Source organism: Pseudorca crassidens, chromosome 6 (genome assembly GCF_039906515.1).
Source record: "Pseudorca crassidens isolate mPseCra1 chromosome 6, mPseCra1.hap1, whole genome shotgun sequence".
Lineage (NCBI taxonomy): Eukaryota > Metazoa > Chordata > Mammalia > Artiodactyla > Delphinidae > Pseudorca > Pseudorca crassidens.
The window spans coordinates 43,616,261-43,636,049 of NC_090301.1; the positions used below are offsets into that span (position 1 = coordinate 43,616,261).

At 38.1% G+C, this 19,789-nt stretch overlaps 1 protein-coding gene across 4 annotated transcripts in view; it reads right to left on the reverse strand.

The window, feature by feature from the left end:
- The window catches only part of NAB1 (NGFI-A binding protein 1), a 44,720-nt gene extending 25,256 nt beyond the window's left edge, over positions 1–19,464 (reverse strand). The window contains exons 1-3 of one of the 4 annotated variants that reach the window (XM_067741184.1): positions 19,326–19,462; positions 18,398–18,501; positions 8,684–9,521 (exon numbers count right to left, since the gene is read on the reverse strand). In XM_067741184.1, the coding sequence (XP_067597285.1) occupies positions 8,684–9,502 (819 nt within the window). In that variant the 5' untranslated portion in view covers positions 9,503–9,521; positions 18,398–18,501; positions 19,326–19,462. Of the gene's footprint in view, positions 1–8,683; positions 9,522–18,397; positions 18,502–18,988; positions 19,116–19,325 lie in introns of those variants that run through there. The other 3 variants (XM_067741183.1, XM_067741185.1, XM_067741182.1) reach the window with 3 other exon arrangements.
- Between the last annotated feature and the right edge of the window lie 325 nt (positions 19,465–19,789).

The following is a 19,789-nucleotide window of genomic DNA, read 5'->3' on the forward strand; positions in this document are numbered from 1 at the left end:
ATAGTGTAAATATAACTTTTATATGCACTGGGAAACCAAAAAAAATTTGTGTGTCTCACTTTATTGTGGTGGTTTGGAACCAAACCTGCAATATCACCAATATGCTTGTAATGCGGCTACTGGCAACAAGGTTACAATAAGCCCAGGCTTCTTATTTTAAACCCATAACTGAATATAAAAACATAATAGGAGGAATTTATTTTCAGCTTTCTCCCCTCCTCCTAAAGAATCCTCAGTAGATCAATTTCTTCCCTAAGTGCTTTTGACAGGCACAATGTTACAGGAGTTAAAAGTAAAACATACTTCAAGGAATAATCTCCTAAATAAATTAACTTCAATTTCAGCTTAGCAGTAGCTACAATAACCTTCAAAGATCCTTCTCAAGTTGCTTTTTATGTAGCTGTTTCTCTTTTGTACTCATAAATCTAAATTAGTATGGAGAAATTCTGATTGTCAGTAAGATATCTGAATTGACAACATTCAGAGGTACCAGCTCATTCAAAACTGCAGAAAATAAAACAATATTCTAAGATTCCTTCCATCATCCTACCAGAAACTAAGAAAAAAAAACATAACACAATCTTTGTGCCTGAATTCAGGCTCCAACAGACGGAAAAACTATACTGAACTCTCCAGGCCCTCAGAGAGACTTCTGGTAGAAAAACTGAGGCTGGAGAAATAATTATAGCTCACTCCAAGTTGTAACATGAAGCTGATTCATCAAGCTTTCCCCTCAAAAATGTATTTTCTGTATCTTCTCGATTTCATGCTCCCAGTTGCTAATAATTAAATCAATAACTATTATGATATATTTTAAATAGAAAAATGATACAAATACTCTAAAACCAGTAGTCATTCACTGCAGCACCAAGCTAGCTTTTTAGAAGTTTTAAGTTTCTAATTTTGTTAAAAGTATAAAATAAGATATTCTCCCTCATTGGTTTACTTACTTCCTCCACTTCCTCCTTTCATGGCTAAAAATACCAAAATTCCATTCATATCTTCATGTAAAAGATTTCTTAAAGTTAACTTTCTATTATTTTTAACTAGATTTTAAAACTTTCTCTACTGGTAGTTATAATCTTTAACAATCAAATGATTGTGACTTTCAATTAAGTTTCAAGTAAGTGTTAGCATAAAAATACTACATGAATGCTGTGTGATAGGGATGTGTGATAGGGAAGCTCTAAAGGCAATCAAGACTTTCATTTCTAGCACAGGGAGGGCTAGGTACCATGACCGGCCCCTCTCACATTTCTCACAGGAAAAATGTTGGCTAAAATAGAAGGAAAAAATATCTTAAATGCATCAATTAGCCAGCAAGACAGTAAGAACGATTCAGGCCAAAATGAATGAAGACAGTATCTCAAAGGAGTAAGTTGAGGACAGTTGCTAAACCAGATGAACTTCAATCTTTACACCCTCACTGGGCTGGTGAGTGTGGGAAGAGAATAACAGGAAAAGCCGAGTATCCATCAAAGGTGAGGCTGAGGAGTCTACGAAAAACAATACGAAAGTACTACAGCCTGATGTAAGACAGAATTAGAAATATACCCATACCCCACAGGAGAATGCAAGGAGAATTACCTGTCTTTAACCTTGTTACTAAATGGGAGAGAACAGAAGATACTCTCCTGAGATTTCATAACCCCAAATCAGCTCTTCACATGGATTTTCAGCCCTAATTTACAGTAAACAGCCTGAGAATTAATTTTCATAGGGTCCCAGAGTTGTTATGTGCAGCGTACAGGTGCCTGGTAGAAGCAAAAACAGCCTCTAGGAGAATCCATTTTCTTCCTAGGCCTCAAAACATTTCCACAGTTCCAAGAAATATGAGTTCATAGACAGAAATCATAAAACATCCAAAGAAACAAGGAACCAAAAGTAAAAACCAGCAGAAACAACAGACAGCAGAAACAGACCCTCAAAGATTTCATTTAAAGAAATAAAAGGAGTTGAAAATATGACTAAAGAGTAATATAGTAAAAATGACTAAGAAAAATTGAGAAGTCAGAAGGAGAGAAGAAATTGGGGCACGGTAAAAGAGAAGATTTCAAAAGCAGACAATAGTCAGATAACCACTGGCTTCTAAACACAACAATGAAAGCTGAAGGCCAAGGAAATGATATCTTCAACTACTAACAGAAAATAACTGACAATACAGAATTTGATACCCAGAATAAGTAGCAATTAAGAATGAGGGCAAAATAAAGATATTTTCCAATGGGGTGAGGAAGGACAGAGTTTGCTATCAGTAGGCCTTCATTAAGAAAATTCTACATAATGCACTTCAGGCTAAAGGACACTAATTCCAGATGGTAAATCTGAGATATAAAGAGGAGGAAGGGAAGAAATACAAAATAAAATAAAGGAAATAAATTCAAAACATCAGTCATTATAATAAATGTAAATGGACCAAATGTTGCAGTTAAAAGACAAGGAATGTAAGAGAATTTTTTAAAAATCCAATTATTGGTATTTACAAGAGATGTATCTAAAACATGGATTCAGAAAGACTAAAAGTAAAAGGATGGAAAAAAGAAGTAACAAGAAATTACTAACAAGAAGAAAGCATATGTACTTATATTAATATCAAACAAAAAAGTTTTTTAAAACTAAATGCATTATTAAAGATTAATAAGGTTGCTGCATAGTACATAGAGAAATAGACAACTCCACAATCAGAGTAGGTGATTTTAACACACAACTCTTAGCTACTGATAGAGCAAGCAGACCAAAAAAAAAAAAAAAAACAGTCTATAGAAGGTTTGAAAAACAGTTAATAAGCTTGTTAAAACAGACACATACAGAACACTCTACCAACAACTGCAGAAGCACATTAAAAACACTGACCACATACTGGGCCATAACTCATATCTCAACAAATTTTAAAGGGCTGGCATCATACAAACCATGTTCTCTGACCACAATGTAATTCAGTTAGAAATCACTGGGAAAAAGAATAAAGGAAAAACCCCCTCATATTAGGAAATGAAAAAAACTTCTTAATAACTCATGGATTAGAAAAGAAGTCATAAATAAAAAGAGAAATAATCAGAATTAAAAAATAATAACCACATATCAAAACTTTGGGAATAATGCTAATTCAATACATAGTGAGAATTTATGGCCTTCACTCCTTACATGAGAAAAGAAGAACAGCTGAACATTAATGAACTCAGGACAAAATATAAGTTAGAACAATAAAATAAACTGTAAGAAAGCAAATGTAAACACAAACACAGCACAACTAAAAATATCAATTAAGCCAAAAGTGCTTCCTCAAAAAGAAGTTGGAAAGCTTTTCTGTAAAAGGTCAGATAGTAAATATTTTAGGCTTTATAGGCCAGTCTGTGTTACAACTACCCAATGCTACATCATAGCTCAAAAGTAGCCATAGATAATACATAAACAAATAGGCATGGCTGTATTCCGATAAAAGTTTATGTGCAAAATCAGGAGGTGGGCTAGATTTTGCTCACAGGCTCTAGTTTGTAGATCCCTGAAAAGATTAATATAGTTGACAAACCTCTGGCAAGACTGATCAGGGAAAAAGAGACAAATGTACAAACAATATTAGGTCTTAAAAACGATAAATGACTTTATGCCAATATGTTTGAAAACTTAGATGAAATGGACAAATTCTCAGAAAAATGTGACTTATCAAAAGTGACTCAAGAAGAACGACTACCCTAATAGTCCTATAATCCACTTTTTTAAATGATCAAAAGGGAATGTCCAACATTTCTTTTCAAGTATTAGACGTTGAAATTGATCCACTCAAGCTGAGAGTTCGGAATTTAGCATCATAACTCACTAGTAATATGCTCAGGTCTAAGAGGTTCCCGGATTTGGCATTCCCCCTCTCTCAGAACTAAGACTGTTGGGCTTCTCTGAAACACTCAGCCTTGCCTTCTCAACACTACACTGGTAACTGACCTAAACTTGGCATCACCATGTAGTCTGTGGGCCGAGGTCCTTATGTTAGTAACCTGCTTAGCACTCCAGTTCCTGTAGCATTTCCACTAGGTCTACAACTTACCCACTGACTCCACATTCTCCTCTTCTTCCCCTTCCTATCTTTGAGTTCCAGAGCTCTTCAGCTGGACGTTGCTATCTGCTGACAAATATTCTATTGATATAATGCCGACTTGTCTATGTGCTTTTATTTCTGAGTATTACAAGCCCCTACATTCTCCACGGCCTTGCTATTCTCAACTTTCAGTTTCTCTCTCTTTATCCATTCATTTCTTTAAGATTTGATGCATACTGCTTACCTAGTTTACCAAATACTCTGCCAACACACCTTTGGACAGATGGAACTCTGCCTGCCTGGACTTCCTTCTAGTACTGCTTCTGGGTTTGTCCCTTAGCACCTGTCCCACACCAGTAACTAGGCCTCAGCCCCTCACACCATCTTCATGGTCTGACTCCTATGGCCAGGCCATACCTAGCCATGTCCTAAGACTATCACTGATTCTCTAGCTTAAAAACAGTGTGTGTAACAATGATTCATTCTACAATTCTTTACTGTAAAATGTAAAGAATTATATATTTACAATGTATACTTGGAAACAAGTATAAAAATGCATGTAAGAATAAGAGGGCTTCCCTAGTGGCACAGTGGTTGAGAGTCTGCCTGCCGATGCAGGGGACGTGGGTTCGTGCCCCGGTCCGGGAAGATCCCACATGTCGTGGAGCGGCTGGGCCTGTGAGCCATGGCCGCGGAGCCTGGGCGTCCGGAGCCTGTGCTCTGCAACGGGAGAGGCCACAACAGTGAGAGGCCCGCGTACCGCAAAAAAAAAAATAAAAAAAGAATAAGAATTTTATATGCTTGTGAGTTGAAAAAATTTTTTCAGGTATAGGTAACTTCCTGATTTTCATCTGCTCGTGACCTACTTATATGTCTTGAAAGAGAGTAAGTGTTCAGTGTTTATATGAAGAAAACTCTCAGAAATACTACCAAAAGTGAATTAAGAATAAGTCATGTATTTCCTTATTTAGAAACTGAGGACAAATTAGTAACATTCTTTAATCTTAGGAATTTGGAAAAACTCAAAAATCTTGCTCTCATTGTAAACAGTCAAATGAAAAAATGTGAAATTATCACAAGTGTACCTAAAAGGTACACTTGACAGTACCTTCTTTCTTTTAATTCCCTCAGGATTTTGTGATTTCTACCAAACTCTTGAATGGTTACTAGTTTGAAGCAAGTGTCCTGATTCATAAACTTCTATCCTAAACTATATTATTAGACCAGACTCACATACTTGAGTTACAAATAATAAGTGGTCTAAGTTAAGCTTCACAAGTCACACTTTCCAAAACCCCCAACCCCACATCTCAGCCACTGGCATTCATTTTGACTGTTCCCTTATTTTGGGAAACCCACAATGGTCTCATTACGTAAATACCACCTGTGCCTATTTATCCAAAGAAGCAAAGAGCCCCTTAGCAAAAGCAAAGTGTGAAATAATTCACTTTGCATTTTTTTAAAGTAGGCTGGGATTTTTTTAAGTGAGGTTGACAGGCTTTATTAAAGTCATCTCTTTAACATACTTTTGCTTTAATAAAAAGACAGGCCCTTGACTGTGTTTCATCTGCTCTGTTTTAAAAATTATATGAAAACTGGATTATAGCATGAACCTAAAACTGCCAACATGTTTTGCCCTTTGTTTCCTATTACTGATGACCTTGTAGTAGATTTCTCTATTGGTTCATAGGTAATGAAAGTGTCAAAGTGTATCCGAATTATAATGCTACCTGAATTTTCTAGATCTACTCACAAGTTCTTGTGAGTCCATTATTGTATGGCAACAATATATAACAATTACAAAAGGATATGCCCAAAATAGATCAAATCACAGAATCCCCTGTGACTAATTTTGCTAACCACTTCTGATATTAAGCACCAGTATCCATTCATATCTAAAATAATTTATTTTGTTTTTTTTGTTTGTTTCTTGTTTTTGTTTTTGTTTCTTGCGGTACGCGGGCCTCTCACTGTTGTGGCCTCTCCCGTTGCGGAGCACAGGCTCCGGACGCGCAGGCTCAGCGGCCATGGCTCACAGGCCCAGCCGCTCCGCGGCATGTGGGATCTTCCCGGACTGGGGCACGAACCCGTGTCCCCTGCATCGGCAGGCGGACTCTCAACCACTGCGCCACCAGGGAAGCCCTAAAATAATTTATTTTAAAATATCAGATGGTGAAATTGCTGAAGACAAGATTAATATACAAAAATCGGCCAGTGATAGTAATTTTAAAAAGCAGGAAAAAATTTCATTTACGATTATACACTTTTATATCTTATATACCTGTATATATATGCAAAATAAATGTATGTTTATGATACAGACATTTAATATACATATATAATACATAGTATTTGACCTAACAAGAAATGTGCAAAACCTATGAATAAAGAACTAAGAAATTACTGAGGAATATAAAAGATCTAAGTAAACACATATAGTATATTACTGTACGGGAGTTTTTATTATTGTAAATATATCATTTTTGTCCAAATTAATCTATACCTTTAAGGCATTTCTAATCAAAACACCAACAGAAATTTTGGGGAAATTTGACAAATGCATTAAAAATTTCATTTGGAAGGAGAAATGTGTAAGATTACCTAAAAAAACAGAGGCTGCAGAACAGTACTATAAAAGGGGCACTTGCCTTTCCATATATTAAAGTACATTATTTAGCTACAGTAATTAACCTAACTCTATACTGGTGAAGGAATAGAGAATTAGACAAATGAAATCACACAGGACAAGATCAATAAATATTACTATATAAAATTAAACTTCCACATGGCAACCAGTCTGAAAGGTCAAAGGACAAATGATAATCTGGGAAAATGTTTACAACATAAGACAAAGGTTAATATCCTTAAAATATAAAAAGTTCTTACCAATATTTTAAAGGTTAGACAAAACAACCAAACAACTCCAACATTAAAACAAAGGATATGAATATAAAATTGGATGTCTGTTAAACATAAGAAAAGATACTCATACTCACTAAGGAAAGTTAATTTGAGCAATGATAATTTTTTCATCTCTTAGACTGACAAAGATTAAAAATGATAAATGCAAGAGAGTGGAAAAATGGACACCTGCGTACAACGACTGTGAAAATATAAATTGCTGCAGCTTTTTTAGAAGGCAATTTAGCAGTATGTACTAAAATATTAAATCTACTTATTCTTTGATCCCATAATTTTACATGTTGGGACTCTATTCTATAGTAAAACATGCACAAGTCTGTAAAGATATATATGTGTAATGTTCACGTCCTACCATATATAAAATTTTAAAAATGGAAACAACTTAAGTGACATCAAAAAGTGAATGGTTAAGATAAATAACAGCACATTCATATTGTGAAATATAATATAACCCATAAATGAATAAGGTAGCTCTATATGTAATCACTTAAAAAATACATCTAATAGTACACTGTACTTTGAGTATATTGTTAAGTTTAAAAAAAAGAATTTGGAGGAAGAGTGTACAAAATATGATCCCACATTTGTATAGGTAAATAAAAGAATCTGAATGTTTACAGATTCAATCACTTCACATCCTTTTGTAATGACTGAATACTTTTTCAATAAATATATAATATTTTTTGTGTTAAAGTATAAGTCTGGGGGGAAGATCTAATGTTTCTAACATGAAATACTGCATTCAACTGAACATTTTTTTCAAGGAGAGTTTCTCTTTCTTCTAATGGATAAATGGCTATAAATTTTAGCTATGAAATCGTTTTTTAACTTTTGAAATGCATTTATTTTTCAAGCATTTGTTGGGTGCAGATTCTGAAGATATAAAAATGAATGAGACATTTTCTCTGCCTTGAAGAATCCCAAAGTATACTGTGAGGGATAGACCAATATATATATAAGTACAATAAAGTGTTGAAGTTACTGTGACAGAAGTGTATATTATACAGGGATAAAAATGGAAAGGAAAGGTCACTTGGGGGAAAACATATCAAAAAAGACTTAAGCTTATGCTTGAGTCTTAAGGTCTTAAAGATGCTTGAGTCTTAAATATGATGTGTTGGCCAGATAGACAAGAAAAAGGGAGTAAATGAGAAAGACACATACGTATATGCATTCTTCTGCTTAAGCAAAGTATTTCTGGATAGAGTGCTACAAAAATAAAATGAGAATTTTTAATGCCAAATGTCAAACCAAAACAATATTCAAAGCTATAATAATTCTTCTAACATTCATCTAAAATAATTTTGTTTTCTATGCTAGCTGAAAATCACTTTAAGTTGTGGTTATTGTTTACAAATTTTTTTTCTAAAAAAAGTCTACAAAAATGATTTTTGTTCTACTTAAAATCTCATTTTATTTCTTAATTAAAAGACAAACTGCCTTGTACATGCAAAGACTTTATGCTCTCACTGCTTAAATTCTGATATTTTTCTAAAAGTCACCCTACACTGTAGTTCCAAAGCTCAACGTGTTTGAATTCAACACAAAAATACCCTAACACACACAATAGATATGGTCTATTTTCACTAGAGTTACATTTTGCTAAACCTAAGTGTCTTTAATACTGCTTTCAGGTAATGTATCTCCTTAGCTGCAAACTATTACCAAATTAATCTCTAAGAGACACAACACACCACATATGCACAAAGAAAAATGTGGGCTTTTTACCTCATGAAGCGTGAGATGTTTCCCGTCCTTTCTCTTGGAGTCAAATCTGCCATATATTGCACTATATTTTCGAATTTCCTCCTCTTTGTGTGGATCATCATCACTCATCTCAAAGATGTGACCAATCATTTTGGCCAACTTCTTGTTGGTTTTTAGCAGCTCTTTCACTTCGTTTAAGTCACTTTTCGGCAGCGTGGGGGCCATTCGTTCCACACACTCGGCTACAGAGAGCGCGGCAGCAGCATCCAGCGCCTCGCTACTTTCTTTTGGGGAAGCTGGAGAGCCAAGGTCAGCTGGGGAGAGGCTGTGCTCGCTTTCAGTGGCATGGTGGCCTTGCCAGAGTCGGGACTCACTGATACTCTGCAGCGCTAAGCTCCCCACCACGTCTGATTTCCCCTGTCCCAAGCTCTGCACACAGGTGGTGGCAGCACACTTGGGGATTTTTAAATGAGGTTCCCGGGCACTGCTGTTTCTTTCATAACTGCTGCAGGATATTCCCAGCCAGGTTGGTGATCCCTCTGGTAATTTATAGATGGGTATGCTACTCACAGGCAGGGACGTCAGCGGCTGATTGAAAAGGCCAGGGTTTGTAACCCAGTCTCTCAAAGCCTTCTGTAGCCTCCTAACATGAAGGGGCTTGCTAGCCATGCCCACGAGTGCCATGATTTCCAAGAATTCCTCTTCTCCAGCTTCACAGAGTTGCTGGACATCATCACCACCTTGTTGGATAAAGGCATCGAAATAAGAAAGCAGATTGGCTTTTTGTAATATTCTGTACAGCTGCAACTCCCCCAGGGTCCTGGGTAGGGCCGCGGCCATTACTGTGGATGGGCTTAACCTGCAAAAAGAAGAGGAAATACTCATCACACTTGCTCCAAACTTCTTAAGCCTATCTGTTAGACACTATAGGATTTAAGAGTTCAGTATGGGAAGAATAGAAAACAAGCAGCATTTGCATAGCAACTGACTGTTAAGGAAGCATTCTCTCTATGCCTAAGTTATCTTATTTTACTCTCCTATCAACCTTAATGGTCAATATTCAGTAATAGTTTCCATTTTAAAGAAAAAATTATAAAGGCTCAAAGAATATAAGTAATTTGCCTGAGATCTCACAAATAGCTAAGCAGAAGTCTAGGGACTGAAACCAAGGCTCACAGGGCTCTATATCCCATATTTTTGACTATTCACTTTGCTGCTTCCATAGTGTGGACACAGAGGCAAAGTGAAGGATAATCAAATTCAGAAGGGGGTAAGAAGTATACTATGCTACCATGCACTGAATACTTATTTTGTGTCACACTGTATGACAAACACTTTATATTATGTCTAATCCTCACAACAGCCCTGTGAGATAGGTAGAGTTAATTCCCATTTTATAAAAAAAAAGTAGCAAGATTAGTCTGGCAGGCAGAGGATGAGAGATTTCAGTATGAACTGGAGTTGATAAGATAGAAGGTGGTATATTTAGGAACTGAGAAAAAAGAGGCAGGAAAAATTCAGACAAGACTTGGTGATCACTTAGATGTAAGTGATGAAAAGGAGAGGAAATGTCTAGAACTGCAACAGGCATTGGGGATACAGAAAATCAGGGATGATGGAATTCCCTTTCAAACACATGGCACCTGAACATGGCACAAGGTAGAATGCTTAAGTAGAACTGTCCTGTGTGCGAAATAACAGACTGGAGCCTAAGTGTGTCTCAGGGTTAGAGACACAGGATGAAGCCAAGGAGGGTGGAAGATCCCTCCAAAGAAGCAGCAGAGAGCCTAAGACAGAGACAAGGAACCAATACTTTTAGAGCTCAAGCGAGGCAGAGAAGTCTGCCTTTAAAGAGACAGAACAAGACCCAGCAAAGCACTGCTTGACCTCTTAGCAGCCTTTAAAAGTTATTCACAGTTGCCTGGAGACCTTCCACAGGCAAAGAGGAGTTGGCCAAGTACTTCCATTTAAGAGAAACAAACTTGTAATCAATGCACCTTTAGGATTAAAAGGACCCTATAGCCCTCTAAGGGCAAAAATTATAGTAGGCTAAAAGAATACATACACCAAAGGAAAGTGAAAGCTCCACTCTCAACTCAGAAAGTAAGGAGCAATTGTTAACTGGGAGATAAGACAAGCAGAGGAATATTAGGAACACCAGATCACCACATTTGGGACTTCTGCTTTATGCCATCAACCAGAATTCTACCCAGAATTCCAGTTTCAGTCATCCCATCCAAGGAGAATGCATTTCCCTACCACCTAAGGACTGACTCCTGGGAAGCCCCCATCTCCTGGAACCTCTGTGTCATCCACAATCTGCTCTAATCAATTACTGACCTCCTCAAATTTTATGGTTCTTTATTTTATAAGGGCATTGCCAGGTGACCTGATGAATTCCCAAGATACATAAAAAAAGACTGCATCTGAGCCCACTAAACGTCTGCTGACAGCCAAGAAATCATGTGGGGTGCTTCTGAAAAAATATAATTTCCTAGGTCCTTGGGTTGCATCTCAGCAGACTCTCATGATTTGGCAAATTTGGCAAACTACACTAGAGGATCCCTATTTAGTGCACTCTCTGGGCACCATGAACTCCTACAGGTTTTGAGACCACCGTCATGTTCATGCCACCTCAGTTCTCTGGAAAAAACATTCCTGCATCTTCTGAATCACCCATAGGAGGATCTGCTTTGTCCTCCCACTCCAGGGGAGACTTTTTGGGGAGAGAATCTATCATCCAGCTGGACACTCACCCACAAAAACAAGCTCTTGGGAGTTACAGACACAAGTTAAAGTCTGTATTGAACAACATTATACCAAATGGAAGGGTTTCTAGAAAGTGTCTGAGGTAGAGGAAAGGAAACCTACTTTCCCTTCATACACCTAATGCAATAGCTCCACGGGCTTTCAACTCAAGAGTATACACACAAAAAAATATCTATACACACGCATAAATATATATGTATGCACATACACACACAAAATCATTTTTATAAGAGGACTGTAACCTTGCAAGATTTATGGTGTCATCAATTATCTCACCATAAATACTCCCCCAAATTATGGAATAAAGTAAAAATTACATGAGAAAATCTAGAACAGATTTCTTGAATCTTTTTATGAGCAATAAGAGAACAAAGAATATATGATGGACAAATGTAAAAGAGAAACTAAAGGAGAACTAAAAACCCAAACTTAGGTTTTATTCTTCTGAGATAAGCCAAAGATTTTAGAAAATATTAATTTTCAACTTTTATCCTTTCTCATCTTTACCCAGAAAGAAAAGAAACCCACTAGTTCCTAAGAGAAATCCCTTATGTTCCGGTAAGAAAGTAGTTATGATTATAATATCCCCATAAGGACTGATAGGACCCAGTGTACATTTCCAAAGTCAAGACACCAGATGAAAGATAAATAAGTGAACTATTTAGACTCCCAGGAGGCTTTCTAGAGGCCCACACTTACTGCTGGGAAAGGAGTTTTCTCCCTAAGCTTTTTGCTTTAAGAGAATGTTTCAGTTTCCTACAAAGCCTGTTGGGATAATTTAAACAACCACCACTTCATACATTAACTTGATTTGATTTAAAAGAAAATTTTTATGAGATTTTCTGTGTTTACAAACCCTGTATCTATTCGTGTTTCAACATGCAGGTCAAATAAATCAAAAGAAAACTTCATCTCTCCAATCTAAACATGAAAGGATCCTAACACAATGCTATATAATATAGGAAGCTGCGAGTAGAGTAAATCTACTCAGCTGCAAACTCCAGTTACCTCGCCTGTTCAAGAGGTGCTGGAACAATCATGCTGAGTGTGACCTTTTCATAAATTCCACAATTAAGAGAAACCGGTTACCCATTTTTTAACTTCACTCAAAAGCTAAACCAAGGGCCTATATACAGCAAACCTCCACTTGCACCAGCTTAAATGTTCCTCAGCCTGGTCAGCTCCAGAGGAAGAGGAATTAAACAATGGACTCATTTAAGGCCATTTGTTGTTGTTTGTTATTCAATGATCTATTTTAAATGGTAATGATTTGTTCCTGAAGCTTTTAAAAACAAACTTACTTTGGCTCCTTATGGGGTAGGATCAGTCATCTGCCAGATTTAAACTATGCTAAGTGAAATAAGGAGCTGGTTTGGCTCAGAAAACTTGACTGGTCAACTCCAGCTTTGTCCTCGAACCACAACACAGCACTTAATATGAATATGGGAAACAAAACTTCTCTGACTTTCTCCAAGCTGGGACGTGGGGATTTAGAGTAAGGCAGAGTCTTTAATGGTCACAAGGGAAAAGAAGAACTATTCCTTCAAACCTGCCTCAATCTGTTCCAAGAAGCTTCAGCCTGCCTTCTGTCCTGACTCCTCGATCAAAACTCTCGAGGAACTCCTGAGTGATCACCAGCTTTTCTCTTTAACCTCTCTGCAGCTTGACATCACTCCTTGAAACACTCTTCACCTGACTTTTTGCTATATTATGTTGCCTTCCCTTACTCTATTGTAAGTGCAGGAATTTTCCAACGTTTTATATTAGATCCCATTTCTACTGTCTTTCCATATTCTCCCATGATGATCTCGTCCACTCCCAGGCTTCAATATCACCTATAGCAGACTGACCTCCAAACTGCTATCTGTAGCATGGACCAGTGGTTCGTGGAGTTCCTGCAAAGTGTTCTCAAATCCAAACATACACCAAGCACTGTCTCACACATAGGCATCTACTTTGCAAATAAAAGTAAATAAATACTTTGCGATTTAATACAAACTCATTTAAAAGTGTAACTGAATTCACAGTTGTTGCCATTATATCAACAAACACTAAGCAAAATTAATGAGTACTTGTTTTTTTTTTTTTAGTTTAAAAAGTGATCTTCATACCCGAAAAGTTTGAGAACCCAAACTTTTTCTGACAATTCAGCATTTCAACTACCATGTGGAGATTGTCAAACATCTCAAATTTGGTAAGTCCAAAAGCAAGTGTGTTATCTCATTTTCCTCCCTTCTTCCAGATTCCCAAATCTACTCTTCCCAACTCTCATTTCTTTTAGTTGCACCACTACTCTTCCAGTTTCCTGGATTAATAAAAGTAGAGATTCCTTTTTTTTTCTAATTTTATTGAGGTATAGTTGATGTACAATATTATATAAGTTTCAGGTGTACAACATAATGATTCACAATTTTTAAAGGTCATATTCCATTTATAGTCATTATAAAATATTGGCTATATTTCCTGTGCTGTACAATATATCCTTGTAGCTTATTTATTTTATACATAGTAGTTTGTACCTCTTAATCCCCTTCCCCTTCCCCACTGGTAATTACTTGTTTGTTCTATATCTGTGAGTCTGTTTCTTTTTTGTCATATTCACTAGTTTTATTTTTAAGATTCCACATATAAGTGATATTAATCAGTGTCTTTCTCTGACTTATTTCACTTAGCAAAATACCCTCCAATTCCATCCATGTTGTTGCAAATAGCAGAATTTCATTCTTTTTTATGGCTGAGTAATATTCCATTGCATGTATATACCATATTTTCTTTATCCGTTCATGTTTCTGTTTTCCTCTTCCTTCCTCCAATCTACATGTCCTTAGGCCACATCACCACCCTTTTTCTTTCTCTGCCTCAAAAGCACCTAATTCTAATTTTCCCCTTGCTTCTTGCCCCAACTTTGAAAACAGCTACCTCACCTTCAATACTTCCCATACTGCAATGCCAACTTTATCTTCCTAAAGTACAGGTGTGGCTCTTTACTCACCTATGCAAATCTCCCCACTTCATGGAGAAAAAAATCCAAACTACTCATATAGGCATCCCAGGCCTGTCCAGCCTCCTCTGTGGTCCTTAACCTGCCCCTATGCTCATGCCAAACACTGGACTTTCCTCAAATGGTTCTCCACAGAGAAACTGTTAAGAATCAGGATACAGACGAGTAAACACACACTTAACCACTCTGATAAATGCTATGCCAAATGTTATCTTCAATACATAAGGAGCCATGGAACAGAGAAGCAGACTGCCATGGTCCTGTAGAACAGGTTACCTTAGGCTACAGGCTCCTTGATGGTAGGGACTAGTTCTCATTCATCTTTTATCCCCCCTACTCCCAGCAAAGCGTTCAAGGTAGAACAACATCTCTATAAAGGCTTCTGTTGAATGAAACCCAACATTTGAGTCAGAATCTGATCAGCAGCCTCCTTTTATATTCCAAAAGGAATAACCTCTGTGTAAATTAGGGTCCAATCTAACAAAAGCACATCCTGCTACTTTACCTACAATCTTTTTCATTCTCTCATCCTCAATACTTCCCCTTTTTTATAGCCTGTGTGGTGGATTCCCATAAGATGGCCGGATGCTCTCCCTTTACAGGAACACACGTGGTTGCAGCGACAACAGACATCATGTTAGCCCAGCCCCAAAAGCAGCCTTTTAAGTCAATTTCAGGCACGAGAGATCCCAGGTCTCTTTCCTCTTGGTTTCAACGAATTAAAATGTTATCCCCTAATAAACATCAATCCTATAAATGATCATTAGACTCAAATGCATTCATGAACACTACACTTGAATCTTCCTCTTCGTGATGCAGGAAATATATATGAATACACACACTTTTATGAAGTCCATGGCATTCCAAAGAAGAGAGACTCTGCCAGGAGTGGGGAGAAACCAAGGGAAAAATCCTAGTAATATCTGACTTATTTATGCAGAGGACTGTAAATTCCTGCCTCCCAACACAGCCTGAAATTTTTACTTTAAAATGATCTAAGTTAACAGCAAGCTCTTAACAGACTTCTAAAAAAATGTGAAAAAACTTGGGAAGCGTTAGCTCACGAGTCACTTACAGATTAAGGTGAATTAGTTCCACCAGACTGTTTTCCTCTAACACCTAGATGAGATTCAGTACACGCTAAGGGAATGAAAGCTAGAGATGGGAAACGGCAAGGAAGGAGATAGGAAATCTGAGGCGAGTGACCGCGTTTAAAGCCTCGGAAGTATTGCCAAGGTTGGGAGAATGTAGCCTGAAGGTATAGGAGCCTGGGGAAAGGGTACAATGGGTACACTACAGGTTGAGACTGGAAAGGTTTATGACAAGCCAGAATTTGGCTTAGGGAAGGATAAGCCTTAAGCCTAGGAAATGAATTCTTCTCATTTTTGTCCCAGTCCTAGAACTCAACCTAAAATACTTAAATGTAGTTTAGTTACATGATGGGTTATTTAAGATAGCAGGTCGACCCAGGTCCTCACTCCTGTGTATGTGTTTTAAGTACCAAACAATTTAACTAGGCATATTTATTAATAAGCATGCAGGGATATATCCTAAGTCAAGATATTTTTGGATCTTATTACTGTAATAGCTATGAATTAAACATATAGCTTCTAATGAATTAACAGTAATTTAGGAAACTTAAAATGTTCTCTCCTACTGATTTTTTCTGAATTCTGAATGAAGCTGGAAAAAATTTCTTATAGACCTCAAAATTTTAATTAAAGTTTCAGTGTATAACCCTAAATTTATCAAAGTTAGAAAAAAATCAGATTTATTTTGCAATTAAACAATAACTTAGCTGTGATACCAACAGGTAAACACTAGTATTTCATATAATATGGCTGGAAATTCTTCAATCAACTAACAGTCAAGTTATTCAACATACATTAAGTGCCATTTGAGCATGTAGTATGCACACAGTACATATAAATTTTTTCATTTTTTTCCCAGAAATTTATCTTTAAAAATTATTAAATTAACATACTGTACAAGTTAAGGTGCAACTCTCTAAATACAATGTATTGAGAAATGACAAAACTATTTGAAAGCTTAATGGTATGTTTTAGCTGTGAGAATTCTGACGAGGATTGCTACTTTTTCCCCCAAAATCAACTTCTCTAATTTCCCACTTGTTCCATTGTTAAGTTTAAGGGAGTATATTCTACTACTGCACTAGTTTTTGAAAATGTCAGATCAAAAAGGAAATTTGCATTTAATATAAAAACTGTACTGTTTTTCATTCTACTAAAAAGAATGAACGAAGCAGTTAAAATAAAACTAAATCCAAAGCAAAGGGGCTAGGAACCTTGTATTATGCTTAAGTGGGCATTATTTATTCCTTATTATTTTTAATAAACTCCACATGAAATATGCATACACAAGATGATTATACAAGCAAGATCTTAACCTGTTCAAAACATATTAAAAAATGGTCATTTCCATGAAAGTAACATAAAATATATCATGCTTCTGTGGTATCCAGAATACAGCTTCACACTTAAAGGTAAATTGTACAAAGCTTTTATTTCCAATAATGCACATGAGTAGCACCAACAAAAACAACCTGACTTACCATAATGGAATAGATGAACCCCAAGTCTTAGGACAGAGTCTAGATCAACAGATACAAAAACCTGACATACTTCTGTTTCCATGCAACCATCTTTTACTTTAAATTTTTAAAGTTCATGCAATAAATTCTTCAAAGGTCTCCCCCACTTTGTCATACATTATAATTTCTTTCAAAGCAGCCACGGTACAAACACCCAAAATCTTTAATAAGAAATCAATATGCTCTTAATATGTGATTAAAAGAAAATATCTAATACTTTAACTGATTCTCCAAATAGCAACAAGGAGAATGAAAATATATTAACTTTTCTACAGGGCAATGGATATTTACTAGTCATCAAAAAAGAAAATTTTTTAATTAATTTAGCTGAGATTATTCAATTTTATTAATAATTCTGAAACAAGACAAGATGTATTCACCAGATATATCAAATTATTTATTAGCTATATAAGCTCACTAAATTTCCTTGTATCAGCTATAGTATTCCTAAGGATTTCTGTCATGTTCATTACATCCACAATTAGCAGGAAGAATGAAATAAAAATCTACACTGCCTCCATGTTTTTATTATTATTATTGATTTATTCACATATAATAGGAAATCACCAGAGCCAAGGAAAACGAAATTTTTCCAACACCAGGATGGCATATTAACTTTTGTGCAAGATGTTAAAAATAGTAAAATTAAAACAAGAAAGCTTCCAATGGTTCCTTAACATTTTCTTTCAAGACTTGATTTTCCAATAACTAATAGTCAAACAGGAATAAAGAAAGCTGATCTTGCCAGACATCTATAAACTCTCAAGAGAACACTTACATGCAAGGTAATACCTATAAGGACAACATAATTTTTAAAACTTAACGAAAATACTAAATGTTTCAAATGCTGGAAAATGGAGGAAAAAAGGATATCCCCTGAATCTAAGCCACTTTTACTGGCACTTAGACTAGACTAGAGGCAGCTTTTTAGGTCTTCTGGAAAATATCAGTCCCCACCCGAAATAGAGAAAGTAAATCCTCTGCATCCTTTCTCCCAATATTCCTTCTTAAAACCCACACATAAATCAGGACGTGTCATAATCTGTTATGTTTTAGAGGGGAAATTTTTCAAAAAAGTGAAAATCTAAGAAGGTATTTCATTGCGTGCGCACTTCTCTAACAAAACAGCCTAGCATTTCCTACGTGACTAATCTTTTTAAAATTCAGTTCCTATGCAATCTAATATTATCTATTAAAACTGCCAAAATATTTTTAAACAAGATCCGAGTATCTCCCTCTCAGCTCTGATCTTTGCACTCCTTAAGTTTGCAGACACGTCACTGGCAAACCAATTGGTAGTGACAGGTTACTCCAAATCAACTCTTTCGGAAGGAAATTTTAAATTGACATCTACCCCCAAATTTTCCATGCCTCCCGGATCTCACGTAGTGAGGAATTAAGTATATGCAAGTCAAGGATTCCTCCTGATCACCTGCTGCAAAACGTGGTCTGCGGAACCTATAAATGCAAATATATTCCAATTCAATTATCCTTTCCCCCAAGATCTTACAACAATTAGGCTCACTCGAAGTGTCGTTTCATATCTTGCGCCTTGTGAACCCTGACAATGCAGCCCATAAGCATTTGATTGCACTTGCAACGTTTCTCCATGAATAAGGTCACAGACTACTGCATCCAAAGCTTGTATGTGCCACATGTGTTTGCAAATCCCACACTCGGCCTTAACGAGCACGAGTCTCTCGCTTCCATCGCACCTCAGTGCCAAGTTTCTGTAAGCCACTTCCAAACAAAACTCTCCTTCCGCTTTCCAAAAGAAAACTACATTCCAAAGGAGAGGATACCCAGGACGAAAATTAAGGCTCTAAGTGCAACACTCTTACAAAGTAAACAAACCAACAAAAAGATTCTGCCCCTGCGGAAGGTGGCTGCAAAACTCTGGGGCCGGCGCGCGCACCCACCGCGCACCACAGACCACGCAACCCACCACCGCTCCGCGCTCCGCGTCCCGCGCGACGGCCTCAGCCAGGTCAGGAGAATGGACGCTGCGCCCCCGGCTTTCTGGGAGGAGAATGCACAGGTCGGCCCCGCTGACTCGCTCGCCCTCTTCTCGCTGCCCCTGCGCACCGAATTTCTCCGGGAATCGCCCACACGAGCCCGATGCCGCCCTCTCCTTCCGGCGGCGGCCGCGCGGGGCCAGCTGCCCTGGACGCCCGCCTCCCCAGGTGCCGGCGCGGCCCGGAGACTCCGCCGCTCCAAGTTCGCCCGCGGTCGCACGAGCTTGAACGCATCCCGCAGTTGGCGGACAGCCAGTTGGTACGTACTAGGCCAGCGGCTGCAGCAGTCTTGGCGCGCTCTCCCCCAGGACGCCTTAGCAACTCCGAAGTGACGGCCCCCGGCTCTCTCTCATTCGGCTGCTGCGGCCGGGACGCCCCCGCTCCCATCGATGGGGGAAGGAAAGGTGGTGGGCGCTCTCTCCCTGCTCCCCCCACCCCCAGCTAGGGCCCGCCACTCCTTCCCGCCCGCCAGCCCCGACGGCGCTCGCTCGGCCGCGGTGGCGGTGGCGGCGGCGGCGGCTCCTCCCGGCGCGGGCGGCGGCGGCACCTCCCCCGCCGCGTCCTCCCCCCTGCTCCCCGCCTCCCTTCCCTCCCCGCGCGCGCTGCCCGTCCCCTCCCCCTCCCCCGCCCGCCTCCGCCGCCTCTACCCCCCCACCCCGCCCGCTGTCACATTGGGAGATTCCGCTCTTGGTACATTCGCCGCTCTGGCTCCCGCCCACGCGCGGCCGAGT